The 18,865-nt window shown below is 36.6% G+C and overlaps 1 protein-coding gene across 5 annotated transcripts in view; it reads right to left on the reverse strand.

Annotated features, from left to right (window-relative positions):
- Window positions 1–5,916: 5,916 nt before the first annotated feature.
- Window positions 5,917–18,865, reverse strand: part of LOC137491225 (uncharacterized) — a 481,743-nt gene continuing 468,794 nt past the window's right edge. Inside the window, exons 1-3 of one of the 5 annotated variants that reach the window (XM_087248945.1) lie at window positions 18,227–18,365; window positions 16,317–16,466; window positions 5,917–7,478 (exon numbers count right to left, since the gene is read on the reverse strand). In XM_087248945.1, coding sequence (XP_087105071.1) covers window positions 6,334–7,478; window positions 16,317–16,401 — 1,230 coding nt within the window. In that variant the 5' untranslated portion in view covers window positions 16,402–16,466; window positions 18,227–18,365 and the 3' untranslated portion in view covers window positions 5,917–6,333. Of the gene's footprint in view, window positions 7,520–16,248; window positions 16,495–16,801; window positions 16,863–18,226; window positions 18,366–18,865 lie in introns of those variants that run through there. The other 4 variants (XM_087248943.1, XM_087248944.1, XM_088650505.1 and 1 more) reach the window with 4 other exon arrangements.

Genomic DNA, 18,865 nt, shown 5'->3' on the forward strand with positions numbered 1-18,865 from the left:
AACTTTCTGATGGCAAAAACATCAATTTACTTCAGATATCTTTCAAAACAGCATATTCTGTGCCGAATAGCTCCTGAAAGTGAAAATGAAAGCCAAGACCTTTGCATGTTCTAGTACAGTGGTTCCCAACCTGGGGTCCGCGCCCCCCTTAGGGGGGCGCCAGAGTTCACAGGGGGGGGCGCGGGAGAGGATAAATATTGAGGTAGAAAAAGGCATAAAAATGCTCCACTATTATAGGGCTTTGTAATTAATAGAAAATCCGGTTTAGATTTCGGTTTCAAACGATTATAAAAAAGCATTAATCGAGAATAATGATAATTGCCTCATATTTTGCCACGTTCCAGTTGTACACGTGTTGCTCTTTAAAGCGCGAAAGAGTTTATGTGTGTGTGCAGCACGATCACGCAGTCAGAAGCATGCGGCCGGTCAGCATTCACTCTCATTCACACACTGAGACGAGCAGAGGAGCGCAGACATATAAAGTCATCTTGACGTGAGCGCTTTAATGGTCAAATAGGTGTAAAAACGCGGTGTTTAGTGATTATTTACATTAACCCTCATTTGTGTAATAAACAAACGAGTTGAGGATCAAAAGACGTGAAAGAGAAACCATTAAAGATACAGCGCGCTATAATCCTTCTGCCGGCTGTTTTTATCATTATTAAACAAACATAACGAGAAAACCCTCGCTGCTCTTGACTGAAGGACTGCTGTAGCTAAAGTGTTTTTCTTACAGTGAAGATGCTTAAAGCACAGTTTGTTTCATATTTTTATTCTATTGTATTTATTTCTCTTTCCTTTGCAGGGTGGAAAATAACTGTATGTTTACAGTTGAAGTCAGAATTATTAGCCCTCTTGAATATTAGCAACCTTTTACTGCCCAATTTCTGTTTCATGGAAAGAATATTTTATTACCTTATTTCTGAACATAATAGTTTTGATATCTCATTTCTAATTACTGATTTCTTTTTGTCTTTGCTATAATGACAGCACATAATATTTTACTAGATATTTTTCAAAATACAAGCATTCAGATTAAAGTGCAGTTCAAAGGCTTAATTAGAGTAATAAGGCAAGTCATTATAACGGTAGTTTATTCTGCAGACAATCAAAAATATATATTGCTTAAGGGGGCTAATAATATTGACCTTAAATTGGTTTTAAAATATTTAAACCTTTCTTTATTCTAGCTATAATAAAACAAATAGAAGAAAATACTGTTAAAATTCCTTGCTCTGTTAAACATAATTTGGGAAATATTTATATAAAAAAAAAAAAAAATCTCAGGAGCGCAAATAGTTTTGACTTTAACTGGCAAGGGTTTTGAATAATCGTGATTACAATTATGACCAAAATAATCGTGATTAGGATTTTTCCCAAAATCGAGCAGCCCTACCATTATATATGTATTTTTAAGTACCAGAAAAAATAGAAAAAATCTAAATACATGCTTTAAATTCCAACATAATAGTGAAAATAATTAAAATAAATAACTTTAAATAATTATTTAAATTTTGCTCACTCGCTCAATCTGCTTGTCAACGTGTCGTAAAGGCAAAATCAAAACAAAAATGGCAGACAAATGTAAATGCAGTGATTCTTCAGAGGCGAAGAAAAAGATTAGACAGTATGACAAAGCCTACCTAGATTTTGGTTTTATTGAAGGCCAAGACAAGATAAAACTGATTAAATAATATTTTCTATACGTATTACTATATATTAATATTACACAAACACACACACACACACACACACACACATATATCAATCAATCAATCAAGCCTTTATTTGTCACTACACTTTCGTATAGCGAAATTGGACCCCCCAGACCATACACAAAACATCACAAACAACTTTTCAGGGGAGACAGATCTTAGGAGGTAGCATTTAGAAACGAAGAAAGATACATTTGGACAGTTAGGCTAAAAAACACCCCCTCAGCTTGCCCTTGATTAGGACAAAGTGAGAAAAGGGAGAAAAACAGCCCTATCTTAGCATAAGCACACCGACAAGACACAACATAGACAGAGGGGATGGGAACAGGGGTAATGGAAAACAGTCCGTTGAGTGCGGGCAGCCAACTGGTCCAGCAGCCATTTCCGGCGCAAGTCACAGCCCCGCCCACGCCCCACGTGGGTAAAAGCACACGAAGGCGTTTGGATGGGGATCGGTGGTGAATGTTTATCTGTAGATATGTTAGTGTGTGTGTGAGCCTGCATAGTCCAGAGTCCCGCAGGTGTCCTTGACAGGGGCAGGAATTTCAGAGCGTCCGCTTATCTTGCTTATCCCAGGGAGTTGTTTACTTCCAGCCGAGGCCGTCTGGCAGGAGTAAAAGGAGAGCCGAAAAAAAGACAGTAAGATACTTCCACTTTAGGTCAATATCTGCCAATTTCACAGATATTTAATGTCCATCACTCGTCTCCCGATCTGGCCAAAATTTGTTGCAGAGCCGCTAGCTTCACCTCGATGGTTTCCAGTTTGCGGTCAAGGACCATAGTCTGATTCGCGACCCTACCCATCAGTGTTTCAATCAAGCCGGCCAGCCTAGTGGGGTTTTGAGCTGCGCTGACCGCTTTTATCAGTTTCCGATATCCCAGGGCCCCGCATAAGCCCATCAGCAGAAACCCTGTTATCAAAGTTCCGAATAGGTAGATATCTTCAATATCCTCCAGAGACAGAGCAGATAGACAGAGGACTCTCCACTTCTCCCACCCGTCCATCACATATCCAGCTGCGAGCGTCCCCGCAGGACAGCTGGGTTCCCCGGAGCCCAGCGATCTCGTTGAGACGATGGTGTCAATTGCATTAAGAGACCAGTTGATCAAATCCATAATTCCTTTTTCGTTTGGAAAGCAGGACAAGGAGAGCCTCAGAGATAGAATAAGACGAGACAAGAGGTGCTAGCAAGGAGAGATATGGGACGGAGCGGGAAGAAGAGCGACCGCCTTCGCCGAGAGCCAAAGAAGAAAGAAAAGTGTATATATATATATATATATATATATATATATATATATATATATATATATATATACACAGTACATATTTGTGTGCGTGCGTGTGTATTTATATGGTGTGGGGGCTCCAATGTTTGTATATGTTCATGGGGGGGGGGGCCCAAAGAAAAAGGTTGGGAACCACTGGTTTAGATCTTACCTTGAAGGTAGAGGTTACAATGTCAGTATAGGTGACCATAGGTCGAGGTGGACACCCATGACATGTGGAGTCCCACAAGGCTCGATTCTGGCACCTCTCCTGTTCAACCTTTACATGCTCCCTCTGAGCCAAATAATGAGAAAGAACCAAATCTCCTACCACAGCTATGCTGATGACACTCAGATCTACCTAGCCTTACTGCCTAATGACTCGAGCCCCATTGACACCCTCGAAAAAAACGAAAACGAAAAACATAATAGTGCGATCTGTCGGACGCAGCACAGTGCTCATTCAGTAAAGGCACAGCTAAACAGATGTGTTTCCAGTCTTGATTTGAATGTGCCTAATGTTGGAGCACATCTGATCATTTCTGGAAGCTGATTCCAGCAGCGAGGGGCATAGTGGCTAAAAGCTGATTCACCCTGCTTTGACTGAACTCTTGGAACTTCTAGTTTATATGATCCTAAAGATCTGAGTGATCTGTTAGGTTTGTATTCAGTCAGCATATCTGTAATGTATTGAGGTCCTTGGCCATTTACTGATTTATAGACCAGTAATAATACTTTAAAATCTATTCTGAATGTAACTGGCAGCCAGTGTAGAGACCTGAGGACAGGTGTGATGTGCTCTGATTTCCTGCTTCTGGTCAGAATTCTGGCTGCAGCATTCTGGATGAGCTGCAAGTGTCTGACTGTCTTTTTGGGAAGGCCAGTGAGGAGTCCATTACAGTAATCCACCCTGCTGCTGATAAAAGCATGAACAAGTTTCTCTAAGTCTTCACTGGAAACAAAGCATCTGATTCTTGCAATATAAGTATGCAAGAATTGGTATGGCCGCTGTTGTGCACCTGTCCTCTAAGTCATTGATGATTCATATCAAAACTCGGACATAAAGATGCGCTTTAATTCATGTCGAACGTCGGTGATACCTGTTACTTCAGCTATTTTTCTTGTATGATGAATGTTTTCATCCCTGCAGATCAACTGGTTTGTTCCGAAACAGGGAGTAAAATTGTTACAGTCGGTGTTGCTTGCTGTACGATTCGCTTTTAATGCCGAGTTTAGACTGCATGATTTTCAAAGTAGTCTTGTCACAGATGTTTTCACACTGCATGACTATCTGGGCTAGCGTTTTGTCACTGCTTTGTTTCAAATCAAATCAAATCACTTTTATGGCCTACTAGCACTATGCCATCCGTACCGTGCCCAGGCCCGTTTCCCGGATCGTTTGAGAAGTGTGAGTGCGCTGAATTGGGATCAGGCACGGTTCATTTGGCCGGCCCTGACCCGGTTGGAAGAGGTGGGCCTGAGCGCGGTTCACTTGGGCCCTTAAAAGTCATGTCTCGCTTTCAGTTTCGGGCTTTGGCGCGTTTTGCACTCACACTACAAACATACCAGTAGTGTGAGTGCAAAACGCGTCAAAGCCCGAAACTGAAAGCGAGACGTGACTTTTAAGGTATTGTTTCATATGAATTTCTTAATCATTTGTACTGTTCAGTGAACGCAAACTGCCGTAGATTATTAAAGACGCAAACTCCTCACTGCATGACCGCTGCGCACCTTCAGCAGACCTCATTCCTGCAGCACGAGGGCTTTATGATTGTTTATGAGCGCCAAAAGTGGCGGATCTGTACGGCAAAATATCTGACTGCGTGTCCTTGCATCCCTAAGGACTGTTTGGCAAAATATTTGACTGCATGTCACTACATATCAAACGACTGAAACGATACAACTAGAGGAATCTCCACTGTGCTGCTGAGTGAGAGTGCTTCTCACTGAACAGCGCAGCAGCGGTGACGTAAGCGTGCCGATTGTGGTGTGAGCGCGGGCTGTCGGGGGAGACGGGGGGGGGGGGGGGGGGAGGACAAGCGTGCTTTTGCCCGGTTTGAGGCAACTGTACCTAGTGTGAGTACGGCCTTATTGTCACATCATCAGCAGCACATGTGCTATGATGAGTGAAAGGCTTAGGTGCTGGCTCCAGACAGTACAATATACAAAGCGTGCAAATACAACGACACTGCAAAATACAGACAGTGTAAACTAAAGACAGTGGAAAATACAACGACAATGTAAAATTGACAGCAATATGTGCAATGAATAGGTGTCCACATAGTTATAGGCAGTACTGTTTCAAGTTTACACTGCAAGATAGATCAGCGACATGGGCTTTCACATTGCATGACTTTACAATAGGAAGAATCGCCGACAACTTCTTCCAAACTACGTCTCTCAGCCAAAAACACGTTGTATATATTTTGGTTTTAAACTACATACAGAGAAAGACGCCTTTAATGGGGTAGAACATGTACATATTTGCTCACCTGGGTTTGAAGGGAATTCGCCATTTCTCCTCAATTTCTTTTTTTAACTTTCTTTATGAAACATCAAACAGACACTGGTGCTCCTGTCAAACCTCCACTAGTTTTTCCTCCATTTTTTGGGTCCAAATAAACTAAAAATGAGCACTTTTAACTTCTCCCCCAACCTCCCGCTGGCCAGCAGGTACACACACACACATAAGTGGATGCTGCTCTCTCATTTTCTGTAGGTGATCGCGGATAATTATTCAGTCAGAACTCATTTTACACGGCATGATTTGAATCGCCGACAGCTCCAGATATTCAGCATGCCAAATATCTCACGGGTATCTGCAACTCATCAGCGAAATTTTGAGATGTAATGTCAACGGTAAAGGTGTGCTTCATGGCAAAATTAATGGTGAAAGCAAAGACTGCTTCTGTCATTAACAGTGCAACACGGACACTTTCTGTTTAAAATTACTGTGCTTTTTTATTACTATAAGATTACAGAACAATTGTGAGGGCAAATCTGTCAAAATGATGAACATAATTTACGGAACAGGACCTGATACCTGATATCTATGATAAACATGCCGTCTAAAGAAATCGGCAAAATCTAAAAATCTTTCAGGTTTTAATGGTTGTTTTGTCCTAGCCTTTTTGTATCCCCCACCCCTGGTTATTTAAATATGGTTTAGGCTATCATATATGATGTAAAAAGGAGGATTAATACCAGTGTGTATGGAAGCTCTCTTTCTATGCTGCTACACGTGTTCACACCATACCGAAAAACCATCCCATGTGTTTATTAAGCTGCCCCGAATGAGTGAAACTCTGTACACACTGATCATGTCTACAATTCCTTTCCAGTGTGAATCCTCTCATGTGTTTTCAGAGTTCCTAAGTAAACCTCTTTCTCCAGTGTGAATCCTCTGGTGACGTTTTAATTCTGCAACTGTAATAAAAGTCTTCTCACACTCCAAGCACATATACTCTCTCACACCAGTGTGGATCTTCATGTGTCTTTTAAAGTATGATGATAGGCTGAAACTCTTCCCACACTGAGTGCATGTGAATGGTTTCTCTCCAGTGTGGATCTTTATGTGTTGATTAAGGGATGATGAGTGCCTGAAACTTTTCCCACAACAAGTGCATGTGAATGGTTTCTCTCTATTGTGGATCATCATGTGTTGATTAAGGTGTGATGAGTGCCTGAAACTTTTCCCACACTGAGTGCATGTGAATGGTTTCTCTCCAGTGTGGATCCTCATGTGTTTATTTAGGTATGAGGATAGGCTGAAACTCTTCCCACACTGAGTGCATGTGAATGGACTCTCTCCAGTGTGGATCCTCATGTGTCGATTAAGGGATGCTGATTGGCTGAAACTCTTCCCACACTGAGTGCATGTGAATGGTTTCTCTCCGGTGTGGATCCTCATATGTCTATTAAGCGTTGATGATAAGCTGAAACTCCTCCCACACTGAGTGCATGTGAATGGTTTCTCTCCAGTGTGGATCCTCATGTGTTCATTAAGGTGTGATGAGTGGATGAAATTCTTCCCACACTGAGTGCAAGTGAATGGTTTTTCTCCAGTGTGGATCCTCATGTGTAGATTAAGGTTTGATGGTTGGTTGAAACTCTTCCCACACTGAGTGCATGTGAATGGTTGTTCTCCGGTGTGGATCCTCATGTGTCTGTAAAGCGTTGATGATTTGCTGAAACTCTTCACACACTGGTGGCATGTGAATGGTTTCTCTCCAGTGTGGATCATCATGTGGTGATTAAGGTTTGCTGAGTGGCTGAAACTCTTCCCACACTGAGTGCATGTGAATGGTTTCTCTCCAGTGTGGATCCTCATGTGAATCTTTAGTTTGCTTTTGTTTGCCAAACTCTTTCCACACTGAGTGCAGGTAAAACAACTCTTGTCTCTCATTTTTAAAATACCACCAGTCTCTAAATGAGTTTTGCCCTCAATTTTGACACGATGTTCCTCCTCTTTACTCTCCTCATAGTCTTTAATTAGGTCTGAAATAAAAAAATTCTGTTTTTAGTAAATTATTAAAACTCTCATCAAAAGCTGAAGTAAAAATGCACTAAAACATTGGCTACACAAACCTCAATTTTGATGCACATTAAATGTAAAAACATAGCAGATCATATTTAGCTTGATCTTGTCATATCAACCTCCGGGGGTTTATTACACACATGTACATTTAAGCAGATTCTTATATGATTGATCCCAGATCATTTTGGTCATATTGATGAGACATAAATTTGAAAGCTGTAAATTTCTCTGTAAGTTCTCTAGCCACACTCAGACCTGATTACTACCACACATGTTCGCAATCAAGAAATCACCATAGACCAAAAGAGCCTTAAAAGCTGAATCTGTCTAAATCTTAAAAAAAATTAAACACAAATAAGAAAGAAAATACTTGTGTCTTGAGTAAAAAAAAAAAAAAAAGAGAGTGAACTCAAATGCAGAAAAACATCAAGTCTTTATTGAGGAGTGAGTCCTGGAAAAAGCAAAAATCAAACCATGTCGGGTGAGCACTGAGGGAGTGCCATGGGGAAAAAACAACCAGACACTCAATCACTAGTGGTCCTGGAAACAAATACAGGGTGAGTAACAAAATAATATGCACACAAATGATGGATAACATACTAAGACAAACATGAAGGTAAATGATGTGGTATAGAAAGGAAAAAGGAAATGAGAGCTCCTGTAACTGCAAACAAAAGCAGATGAAAAGAGATCATCTGTAACCCAGAACTGGAGGAGAGAGCAAAAGAGACAGAGGTGGAAAGAGTAATAAAATATTTTATTCGAGTAAAAGTACTGTTACTTACAATTTTTTTTCACTTAAGTAAGAGTAAAGTTACATGTCTACAAATCTACTCAAGTAAAAGTAAAAAATAACTTCTTTTTACTCATGAGTAAATTTTTAATGAGTAACTATTTCTTAAAAAGGGACAAGATGATATAAATCTCCAATTAGTTGTTTTTATTTGTATAAGTAACTTTAAAAACTAAAGACCAATAACAAAAAATAATATAACTATTTAAAATATTTTTACAGATGATCCTATTCATACAAATTCTAATGCAACATCTGTTGTGTTAGCTAGATAGGCTATATCCACATAGACATTTAATTTTTAGCCAGGCAGCCCAAGGGCTTCCGGTGAACTGTCTTTCAATTTCAAAATTGTCACGTTTAAGATCTGATTTCTTTAAAAATCTGTGATCTTCATTGCCTGTTAGACATACGAATATGAGGTGGGTCTCAGATCGGACAAGAAGCACTGCATTAAAGTCCATTTCCCTTGCCATGTCTTTAAAATATGACTGTTTGTTTTACCCCAGTATTTTGTTTTTTGCTAGATCAGATACAGTTGCAGCCAAAAGTTAACAAGAATTATTTATATTATTTATTAAATTTAACATTTGTTGTTTTTTATTAACGTCTACCCCAACCTTAAATCCAACTGTCACAGTAATGTAAAAACAGTAGTTGTATTGAGCATTATTTATGCTATCTATTAAATTACCCAATTAATTGTATTTTTTAAAGCCTAACCCCACCCCAACCCTAAACCCAACATACACAGTACTGTAAAAATATTAATTCTTGTTATACATTTATTCATTTTCTTTTCGGCTTTCATGCCAGCTGACCCAGCCAGGGCTCGAACCTGCAACCTTCTTGCTGTGAGGCGACAACACTACCTACTGCGCCACCACGTTGCCTATTGTTATACAGTGTCATAAAAAACAAATGCTGCTATATTGATGTGCATAGCGCACATCTGACAAGGAGTCTGACAACAGCCAGTGCTCCACACAGAGATCTTATCATTTGACATACTGTATTTTCTTTTTTTATATATATATATATATATATATATATATATATATTCATAGCGCTTTACTTTCTCCACATTTATGATATTTTAGGTTTTTTATTTTGAAATAAATTTGCAACAATTTAAACAATATATTTTTTCACATTGTCATTATGGGCTATTGTGTGTTTTGAGGAAATAAATTAATTTAATCCATTTTGGAATAAGGCTGTAACATAAAAAATTAGGAAAAAGTGAAGCGCTATGAATACTGTGTGTGTGTATGTACATACACACACACACACACATATATATATATATATATATATATATATATATATATATATATATATATATATATATATATATATATATATATACACACTAGGGATGTGCGGAACAGCCGTATTTGTATCTGTATGTGTATTTGTTGAGGGGGGAAAAGTATTTGTATTTGTATTCGAGTAAAATTCAAAATGGCGCAAAAATATATATTATTTCTATTATACTTCTAATTTACTTTATAGTGAAAGTATTGTTTAATTATACCAATTATATAAATTATAGATATGCAATATTGGTTGTTGTTTTTGAACATGTGACAAGAAATGTCATTGAAAAGAAAATAACATAGAAGCCATTATCTCATCCATGGTTAAACCATCAATTAATAAAATACCATTGTGAATATTATGAACCCCACCACCACCGTTCTTGACACTGAATAGACAGAATAAAAACAAATAATATTTCAAAAAACTGTTCTTCTTCTGAAAGAACTTCTTTCCAATGGACAGAATTCCAAAAACTAAAATTAGCTAAATAAATCTAAATAAAACCCTGCCTGGGAGATCTGGCAGAACAAAAGTATTCTATATAATACTAAAAGATACAGCCCTGCTATTGTCATCTGCCAGCCACAAAACAGACACAAAGTTTGTTTTTGTTTTTTTACATTTTTTATTTTTTTTATGTTTGAAACTGACTTGCTGGGGCAGAATGTGGCTGTGTTGATGGTTTGGTGCTTGTGGAGGATTTAGCAGAACATAGCTGTGCTGATTGAGGGGATTGATGCTTGTGGGGGTTCACAGACAGTATCAGGAGAGGATGCTTTTAGTGCATGTGATAATACATTACATGGAAGGTTGCGCGGTGGCACAGTGAGTAGCACTGTCGCCTCACAGCAAGAAGGTTGCTGGTTCGAGCCTCGACTGGGTTCTCCCCATGTTGGCGTGGGTTTCCTCCGGGTGCTCCGGTTTCCACCACAGTCCAAACACATGCAATACAGGTGAATTGGGTAAGCTAAATTTGTCCCTATTGTATGTGTGTGAAAGAGAGTGTATGGATGTTTCCCAGTGCTGTGTAGCAGCTGGAAGGGCATCCACTGCGTAAAACATATGCTGGATAAATTGGTGGTTCATTCCATTGTGGCAATCCCAGATTAATAAAGGGACTGCATAAAGGGAAAAGAAATGAATGAATGATTACGCATAGAAGATGTTGACAGATGTTTAATATCTCTGCCTCTGCTGATTTCACTTTTGTACACATTATACAGTATCACTTTGTTTTATCTGCAGCTCCACTGACTGTAAAATGCTTTCACACAGAACCTGAAGGTCCTTTTCTTTTTTTTTTTTTTTTAACTGGTGAAGGACCAAGAAATGGCTCAGCAGCAGTCTCACTCTTTTTCACTCTTTTTCTGGGTGCCCAAATGTATTTGAGGAGTTTCAAGTTAATAAAAAGTGACGGGAAGCTATGCTAAGGTTAACTAGCCTATAGCATATATCTTGCTGTCTGCAAAAGACAGTAATTTAGACGTACAATATAACTCCCATAAGTGCATACTATTCGACACAACTGCACAAGCATCGTTTTAACCTTTATAAAAGAACGTTAACGTTACTCTGTCCACAGTCTATTGTCTAAATTACCGCGCAAGCAGAGCTAACGTTGTGTAAACAGAGCACCCAATTGCAAACGTCAAAAATGCAGCGTAATGGAATATTCCGATCAAACTCTGCTTCAACTCCGCTACAAGTTTATAAACTGCATCTGGAACCCAATTAAGGTACAAAAATCTATTTAACAAAAATAGTGATGCAGTGAAGTATTTTTTCGCTCAGCCGAGCCTTCTCTGTCTGTTGCTGTGGAGAAGCGCCCTCCGACTTCTGACTGAGCGGCTCTCTCTCTCACTCACTCACGCAGGCATGCACTGTGGTCTCATGAGGAAACGCTGCTTTTTGATATAGTGTTTTTCTTGCTCCCAAATACAAATAATTTTTCAAGTATTTGTTCAAAATAAGTATTCGTAAAAACACGCTATTCGTGCCTTTCCGAATACCGTATTCGGGTTCAGCTCCACCCATAATATACACACACACATCTTTGCATGTATGGCTATGACTGTGTACTAACCTTAATCACTTCTGGGGATGGAGACTTATTACAGTAAAAGGTAGCAATTTTTGTTTACCCAATATATGCACTGATAAAATCCACTGATTTTTATATAGTCGATTAAATGAACTTAAACAATTAAAAATGCAACAAACATTTGTTTTGGCCCAAACTACAAAAACAAACAAATGTAAGACTTACATTTATTATTAGTTTTGCTTAAATTCCACACTAGTTTGATCATGTATAAATGTCATTATAACTCATTCATTCATTTTCTTGTCGGCTTAGTCCCTGTATTAATCCGGGGTCGCCACAGCGGAATGAACCGCCAACTTATTCAGCAAGTTTTTACGCAGCGGATGCCCTTCCAGCCGCAAGTCATTATAACTATATTGAATAAATATTATTACAAAGGCCTACATCATGCTGACAATCTATGAAATGATATAACAGGCGATTGTCCTCTGAGTGCACCTGAAAAGACATATGACACTTCTCATAAAGCTTGAGAAGCACACAGTTCTTCATGATACAAATAATTTGTAAAATAAAGAGTTGCAGGTTATAAAAACACTAAACAACGTGTGATAAAGTTACCGCGGGCCCTGGTGCAAATGAAAAGAAAAATAGAAAGATAGATGGGTAACTAGAACAGACAGAGAGAATGTGAGCGCTCCATCAGCTCTCATCGTGTGTGCGATGGGGAAAAAAAATCTTCCCGCATCCATCGCGGCCTTTATCATTTTTTGTGCGCACTGCTTGATTTCTGCATAGTAATTAACTTTATATCGCGGATCAAGTGCAGTGAAGTGTTTCAGACAACACGCGCAAGCCGCGGTTGCGTCATTACAATTGGTGTAACAACTTTTATAGCAGGAAAAAACAAATACTATGGAAGTCAATGGATACAGCTTTTCAGCATTCTTACAAATATCTTCTTTTGTGTTCAACATAAGGAAGAGAATCAAACATGTTTAGGCCTATTACAAGCAAAGGACGAGTAAGTGACAGAATTGTTAGTTTAGGGCTTTAAGCTGTCATGGCAACCATATACAATGCACCACTGAGTAGGAAATAAGTCAGCGTAAGATCATTTCTATGGAGGATTATCAGACTTTAGCGTTAGTGACGAGATTTATAGTCTAACAAGTGCAAACATTACATTAAACAACAAATTGGAGATGCATCAGACTTTTATACATGATCAAACTAGTGTGGAACTTAAGCAAAACTAATACTAAATGTAAGTCTTACATTTGTTTGTTTTTGTAGTTTGGGCCAAAACAAATGTTTGTTGCATTTTTAATAGTTTAAGTTCATTTGATCGACTATATAAAAATCAGTGGATATTATCAGTGCATATATTGGGTAAACAAACATATACACATACACATATACATTATATATATATATATATATATATATATATATATATATATATATATATATATATATATATATATATATATATATATATAGTTTCTTTTTTTTTTTTTGCTGTGCTCGTGTTTAAGGAGGCTTGGCTCTAGACAGCAGAGGAGGGACTGTGATTCAGAGATTTATGCTAAGCTGTTAGCATTGTGGAAGATCACCTAATGCACCTTTAATGTGCTCTTTACTGGCGATTTTCAAACAACATAACATACATCTAGCTAGAACTTTTGTGTACTTAAAGCTCCCTCTAGTGCCGTTGTATAGCCAATGCCAACCTATAGACACAGCAATAACCCCAAACTGGAGATCATTAATAATATAATAACAATAATACTTTATTGGTTAAGGCATTTTAGAATGACCAAAACAACATTTCAGATGTTTTACAGTGTGCTCACCCTGATGGTTTGTCCACTCACAAACATTTCCATCATTATATGATCTCTTATAACAAACCTTTTTTAATGCACATACTGGAATTTGTTCAGTAAAAGTGCTTTTGTAGTTTACGTAAGTTTATCTTTTCTCATCGAATAAAAAGTTTATCCTACTCAGTTATACGCATCTTCTTTATGACTATAATTTAAAAGTTATGTGCATCATGATGTTTCTATCAACTGATTTTTTATGCTCATAGCCTATCCAAATGCACATAAAAATAGGTGGCTGGAAATAAAGCTAAGTGAGAAATACCGCTTCATCTTTAAAAAAGGGGAGGAGACCGACAGAAACTCAGAGTTTAGAGGATAAAACCTGCTACTGATCAGGTTAGGTTTTCAGAGCAAGTGACCACTCAAGAGTTAAACTTACCTCTCCTTTAGAAACAGGCTTGACTTACCCTGCTTTCTCCAGTTTGACAAACCAGCTATTTTGAAACAGAAAACCCAGAGTTTCTCTCATTTCAGGGTTAACATACTCTTGAGTTTTCACTTAACCTTCTTTCTGAAATGGGGCCATGATCTCATATGCTATTGTTTTAGAACTTCAGTTGCCTATTGGAGAAATGACCAGGAATAATAAACGGCTACTTGCTCTACAAACAGGTGTGTTCATGACTATACATACAAAGAAAAACAAGAAAATTAGAAAATATGGCTTTGCAACATCAAGCAGCATTAGGCATGGGCCAGTATAAGATTCTGACGGCATGATAACCTTGAATAAAAATACCAGTTTCATGGTACGGTGATTACTGCTCTAAAATATATTCTTTTTAAATGTCTGGGTAAAAAACGAACAAATTTTCCCCTTTGAACACAAAATATTTTCTTTCGAAAAACTTCAAGTATTTTGAAGCAGTAAACATGTCAGGCTGAATAATTCTAATGAATCATTGACTTCTGCTGTCTTCATTTGTTTCAGAAACACAGAATTCTTTACGATTTAAAACAACATATTTGGAGAACTTTTCTGCTGGAGATACGGTTCTCCTGAAAAACGTAAAAAAACGAGACATAAAAAAACTTAAATATACTGTGGGAACAGTACAGCAGAAAATATTGGCGTTTTATAACCTTGACTTTTTTCAAACATCGATAAACCTTAAAAACGGTTATCTTCCCATGCCTAAGTAGTATAACACTGTTTTTAGGATCTAAAATTTAATTCTTAAAAAAAAAGTCTCAAGCAAAAAGATTACAATGGTGGCACCTGCTGGTACATGAAGAATATGGTCAATACTGACAAACTTTACACTCAAATGTTTGCATTTCATCAGCACGCTGTAAATAATTTCTTAAGCAGCAAAAGTCATTTTTAGACTAGTTTGTTGGCCAGTGCATTGCTAAGCATTATTGTTCCACTATAAGTTTTGTCTCATGTTGTCCCAACACATGATCATATAGTTTAGAATACTGCACAATGTTTTATAATACTTAATTATCTAAGTGTCCATTTCATTCAGCATATTTAAAATTGGGGGCATCCACGTTTTTTTAACATACTATAAACCAGTTTTTTTTTTACCAAGTTAAATGTAAGACTTTTAAGACTATTATAAATAAAATTTTATACTCATAAAGCTAAGGAATTTTTCAAATGCCCCAGATGAAAAGATTTTTATTTGTCCTATCAAACATATTATAATTTAATACATTTATTAATACAATGACAAATGAATAATAATACATTTTAATATTTTAGATATTTTTTAGCAAAATTTCTTAAATATCGTGTCAAAACAAGCAAGCTCTACTTGTATCCACACAAGTTTTTTCCAACATAAACTTTCTTTAGAATAAAAAATGAACAAATGCTTTAAAAGTTTTAAAAACTATAATAAACTAAATCTATGCACAACAATTTGTCCAGGTCATGTCCTCAGGAGTAAATACATGGAGCATGTTTAAACATATGTTATTGTAAGGAAAATAATTAAACCATTATGATAAATAGAGTTAAAATGACCTTTTTAAATAAAAAGTTTAAAGTTTTATTGAGATGGATTGTTGGTGATTGTGTGGGTTTTGGCCAGATTGAGTAGCAAAACATAAACAAAGGAAAATGAAGACTTGTTTAAAAAAGATTTAAGACCTACAACACAATATTTCAGTAAATCTAAGACTTTTTAAGGCCTGAAATTTGGATTTTGGAATTTACAACATTTTATGACTCGCGGAAACCCTGTTTTAACACAATAGCCCTGGCAATTAGTTATAATAATGATGCAATTCGAAGACATTATCTGTGAGAACTAGTAACAACTACTAGAAACAAGTTTAAACCCATAAAGAAGTCAGAATTGAAAAGAAGTTGATGGAAAAAAAGTAATTGTGATCAACGTGACATTTGCAAATGGTAAAAAAAAAAAACTAAGAAACCACTATCACCATAATACCAGATATATTTTATGAGAATAGTGTAGGTCAAATATCGTCAGCTCAGTTAAACTTTTTTTATTTATTTATTGTTTTTATTTATTTTATATAGCGCCAGTGCTCAAGGACACTTTACCAACAGTAGAAGAACAAGAAAAGCAATAACCTTAAGAAGATAGAGAAAATGGGAGACTAATAATATATAAAAATAATGACAAAAGACATGAGAACAAAGAAACAAGAAATAAACTCATTCCTGGGTGCTTATGTGCATTTAGGAGAAATAGGCAGCACACTCAGGGCTGCAAGATTAATTTATTTTAGTATTCTTATTATTAAAAAATATATCAGTAAGTTATCCAACCTGTTTGTTCCTGCAGATCTTTCTGTTTGACTGTGAATGTTTCTTCAATCTTCACATCTTCACTCTCCTCTTTAATAAACGCCATCTTAATAACAGTGTGGAGATCAGTCGCTTCAGCAGGAGTTTTTCTCTGTGTTTGGACACTTTATCCTGTTTAAAATGAACAAAACAATAAAAATGTCCTGTTTAAAATTAATAAAACAATGAACAGAAACAAAATAACTTCTCTTCAACACTTGCTTCAACAGTTTCTTTATATGAGAGTAATTAACCAAAAATAAATCAGGTTAAAGGTTTCTTTTATACACTCATTACACACTTTTCTTTATTTAAACATAGTCCTCAGTTACTGAGAATAAAATAGTACTACATTGTATAAAGGGTTAAAACAATATTGTCAACAGCAGGTATAGCATAGCATCGGGCGAAAACCTAAAACTTTAGTCAATCGGTTTGTATCTTTGTAAAAAGCTTTAAAAAAAAACCTTACTCCAGTTGAATCTCAGCACAGTAGCGGCGCAGCCTTATGACGTCACACGACACGCCAAAATAAGAGTCTTTGTTTAGCTTTTTATTGCTACTTACTGTTGCAATCATGACTTGTTGATACATTTCTCCCTTGTTTTTCACTTTCCCACATGCACAGACACACATATAGTCAGTATTTGGAGTTGATCAAAAGCTTTACTAAACATTTATGGGTCAAACGGGTGCCATTTGTGTCTGTAACTTTTCATGAGCTGCATGAAGCACAAAAATGTCCTAAATTGTTTTTCCAAAGCTTAAAGTAATTAATTCAAGGCTTCCTGCTAGCATGATACATTATAAATGATGATTGTTAAAGTGTAATATTCTTTTTTTATATACTTTTTTATGATTACATAACAGATTTCACATGTCTGTGCTGATCAGCATTGAATTTGCACCTAAAATATCACCAAATAAATGACTTTTTCCCTCCAAAGTTTTTATTGTTTTGAGGTTTATATGTTTGTTTCTATTTCCATAAGATATATTTAATTTATACATTTTATATATTTTTTGTAAATATTTCCTGATTTGTGTGCGTCCCAGTTTGACTTACCACCCCGTCACACTAACTTGTTTCATCAGTAAATGATGTACTTTTGCTTTAAATTACATCACAAAACAGAATTGACTAAAAGCAGGGAATTACAAAAATTTATTTACATTTCTGTTTTTTTTTTCTTGTTAGACAGGGTCTGTCAAGCTTACCCAACCACTCTGTCACGCAAAATAGATAGGGTAAACTTATTTATTTATTTATTTTACATTTATAAAGCAAAGAAGAGTAAATTTTCAGATTGAATAAATGTATGCTAGGTGAGGAACTTGACCACATGGGATATTTGCAGACATTTTTGGATGCACTTTACCACCCTGTCACATTTTTTACTGTGATGGGGTGGTAAAGGGATGTGATGGCGTGGTTCTGCACCCTATTTGAATGTGAAGATGTATGAAATCAAAGATTCTTTAGGGCTAATCAATTAATTTAGTAATTTTCTTTTAATTTAACTCTGTTTGGTTTCTCACACACTTCATTACTATCTCTTTCACACACTCATTTTTAGTCATTCACTCAGACAGATTATGAATGCTTGAGTGAAGGATACTGTTTATGATTAAATATTTCACATCTTATAACATAATTGCAGACAGATCTGTTTTCATCAAGAGTAGCACACAGTTCAGATTAAACCTTATTGGACACACAGTATACTCAGCACTCATTCTTTTTTTAGCTTAGTCCCATTATTATTCTTGGGTTACCACAGCAGAATGAACCACCAACTTATCCAGCATATGTTTTACGCAGCGGATGCCCTTCCATCCTGGGAAACACCCATACTCATTCACACACATACATTAAGGACAATTTAGCTTACCCAATTCACCTATACCACATGTGCTTGGACTTGTAGGGGAAACCGGAGAAAACCCACACCAACACTAGGAGAACATGCAAACTCCACACAGAAAATGCCATGGTCCATGGTCCAAATGAGGTGGTCCATCTTACCTCAATGGTCTAATTTTACATACCTTATTATATATATATATATATATAACTTCACAAATGACCGTGTTTAAAGGTTTACACTGGTCGAATTACTTTTAAAACACATTGTCCTTACCACCTTTTCAAAGTGAACAACCCTGTCACAGCAGATACCACCCCGTCACACTGTCATTTTCTTACAGGTTTATGGAAATGAAATGAAATATTACATAAATTAATGTTGAATGGTGTTCTTGCTGTGTGGACTTAATGAATAAAAATGTAAGTTGATTTGTACTTTTTAAGGTAATTTGTTTTTTCAGTGAAAACAATGAGGTAATTGAGATGCCAAATTTATTTTTCAAAGTTAAAAATGTAATAATAAAAAACATTCATTAAACTACAGACTTTCCACTGATAGCTGCATAAAAGATTATTTGGAAAACCTTTAAAATTAAAAAGCAATTAGTTATTTTACTTCTGTAATATCATACATATTGTCAGTAACGGTGTGGTACAAGAGAGG

This window comes from Danio rerio, chromosome 4 (assembly GCF_052040795.2).
Source record: "Danio rerio strain M-AB ecotype USA chromosome 4, GRCz13ab, whole genome shotgun sequence".
In the NCBI taxonomy this organism is placed as follows: Eukaryota; Metazoa; Chordata; class Actinopteri; order Cypriniformes; family Danionidae; genus Danio; species Danio rerio.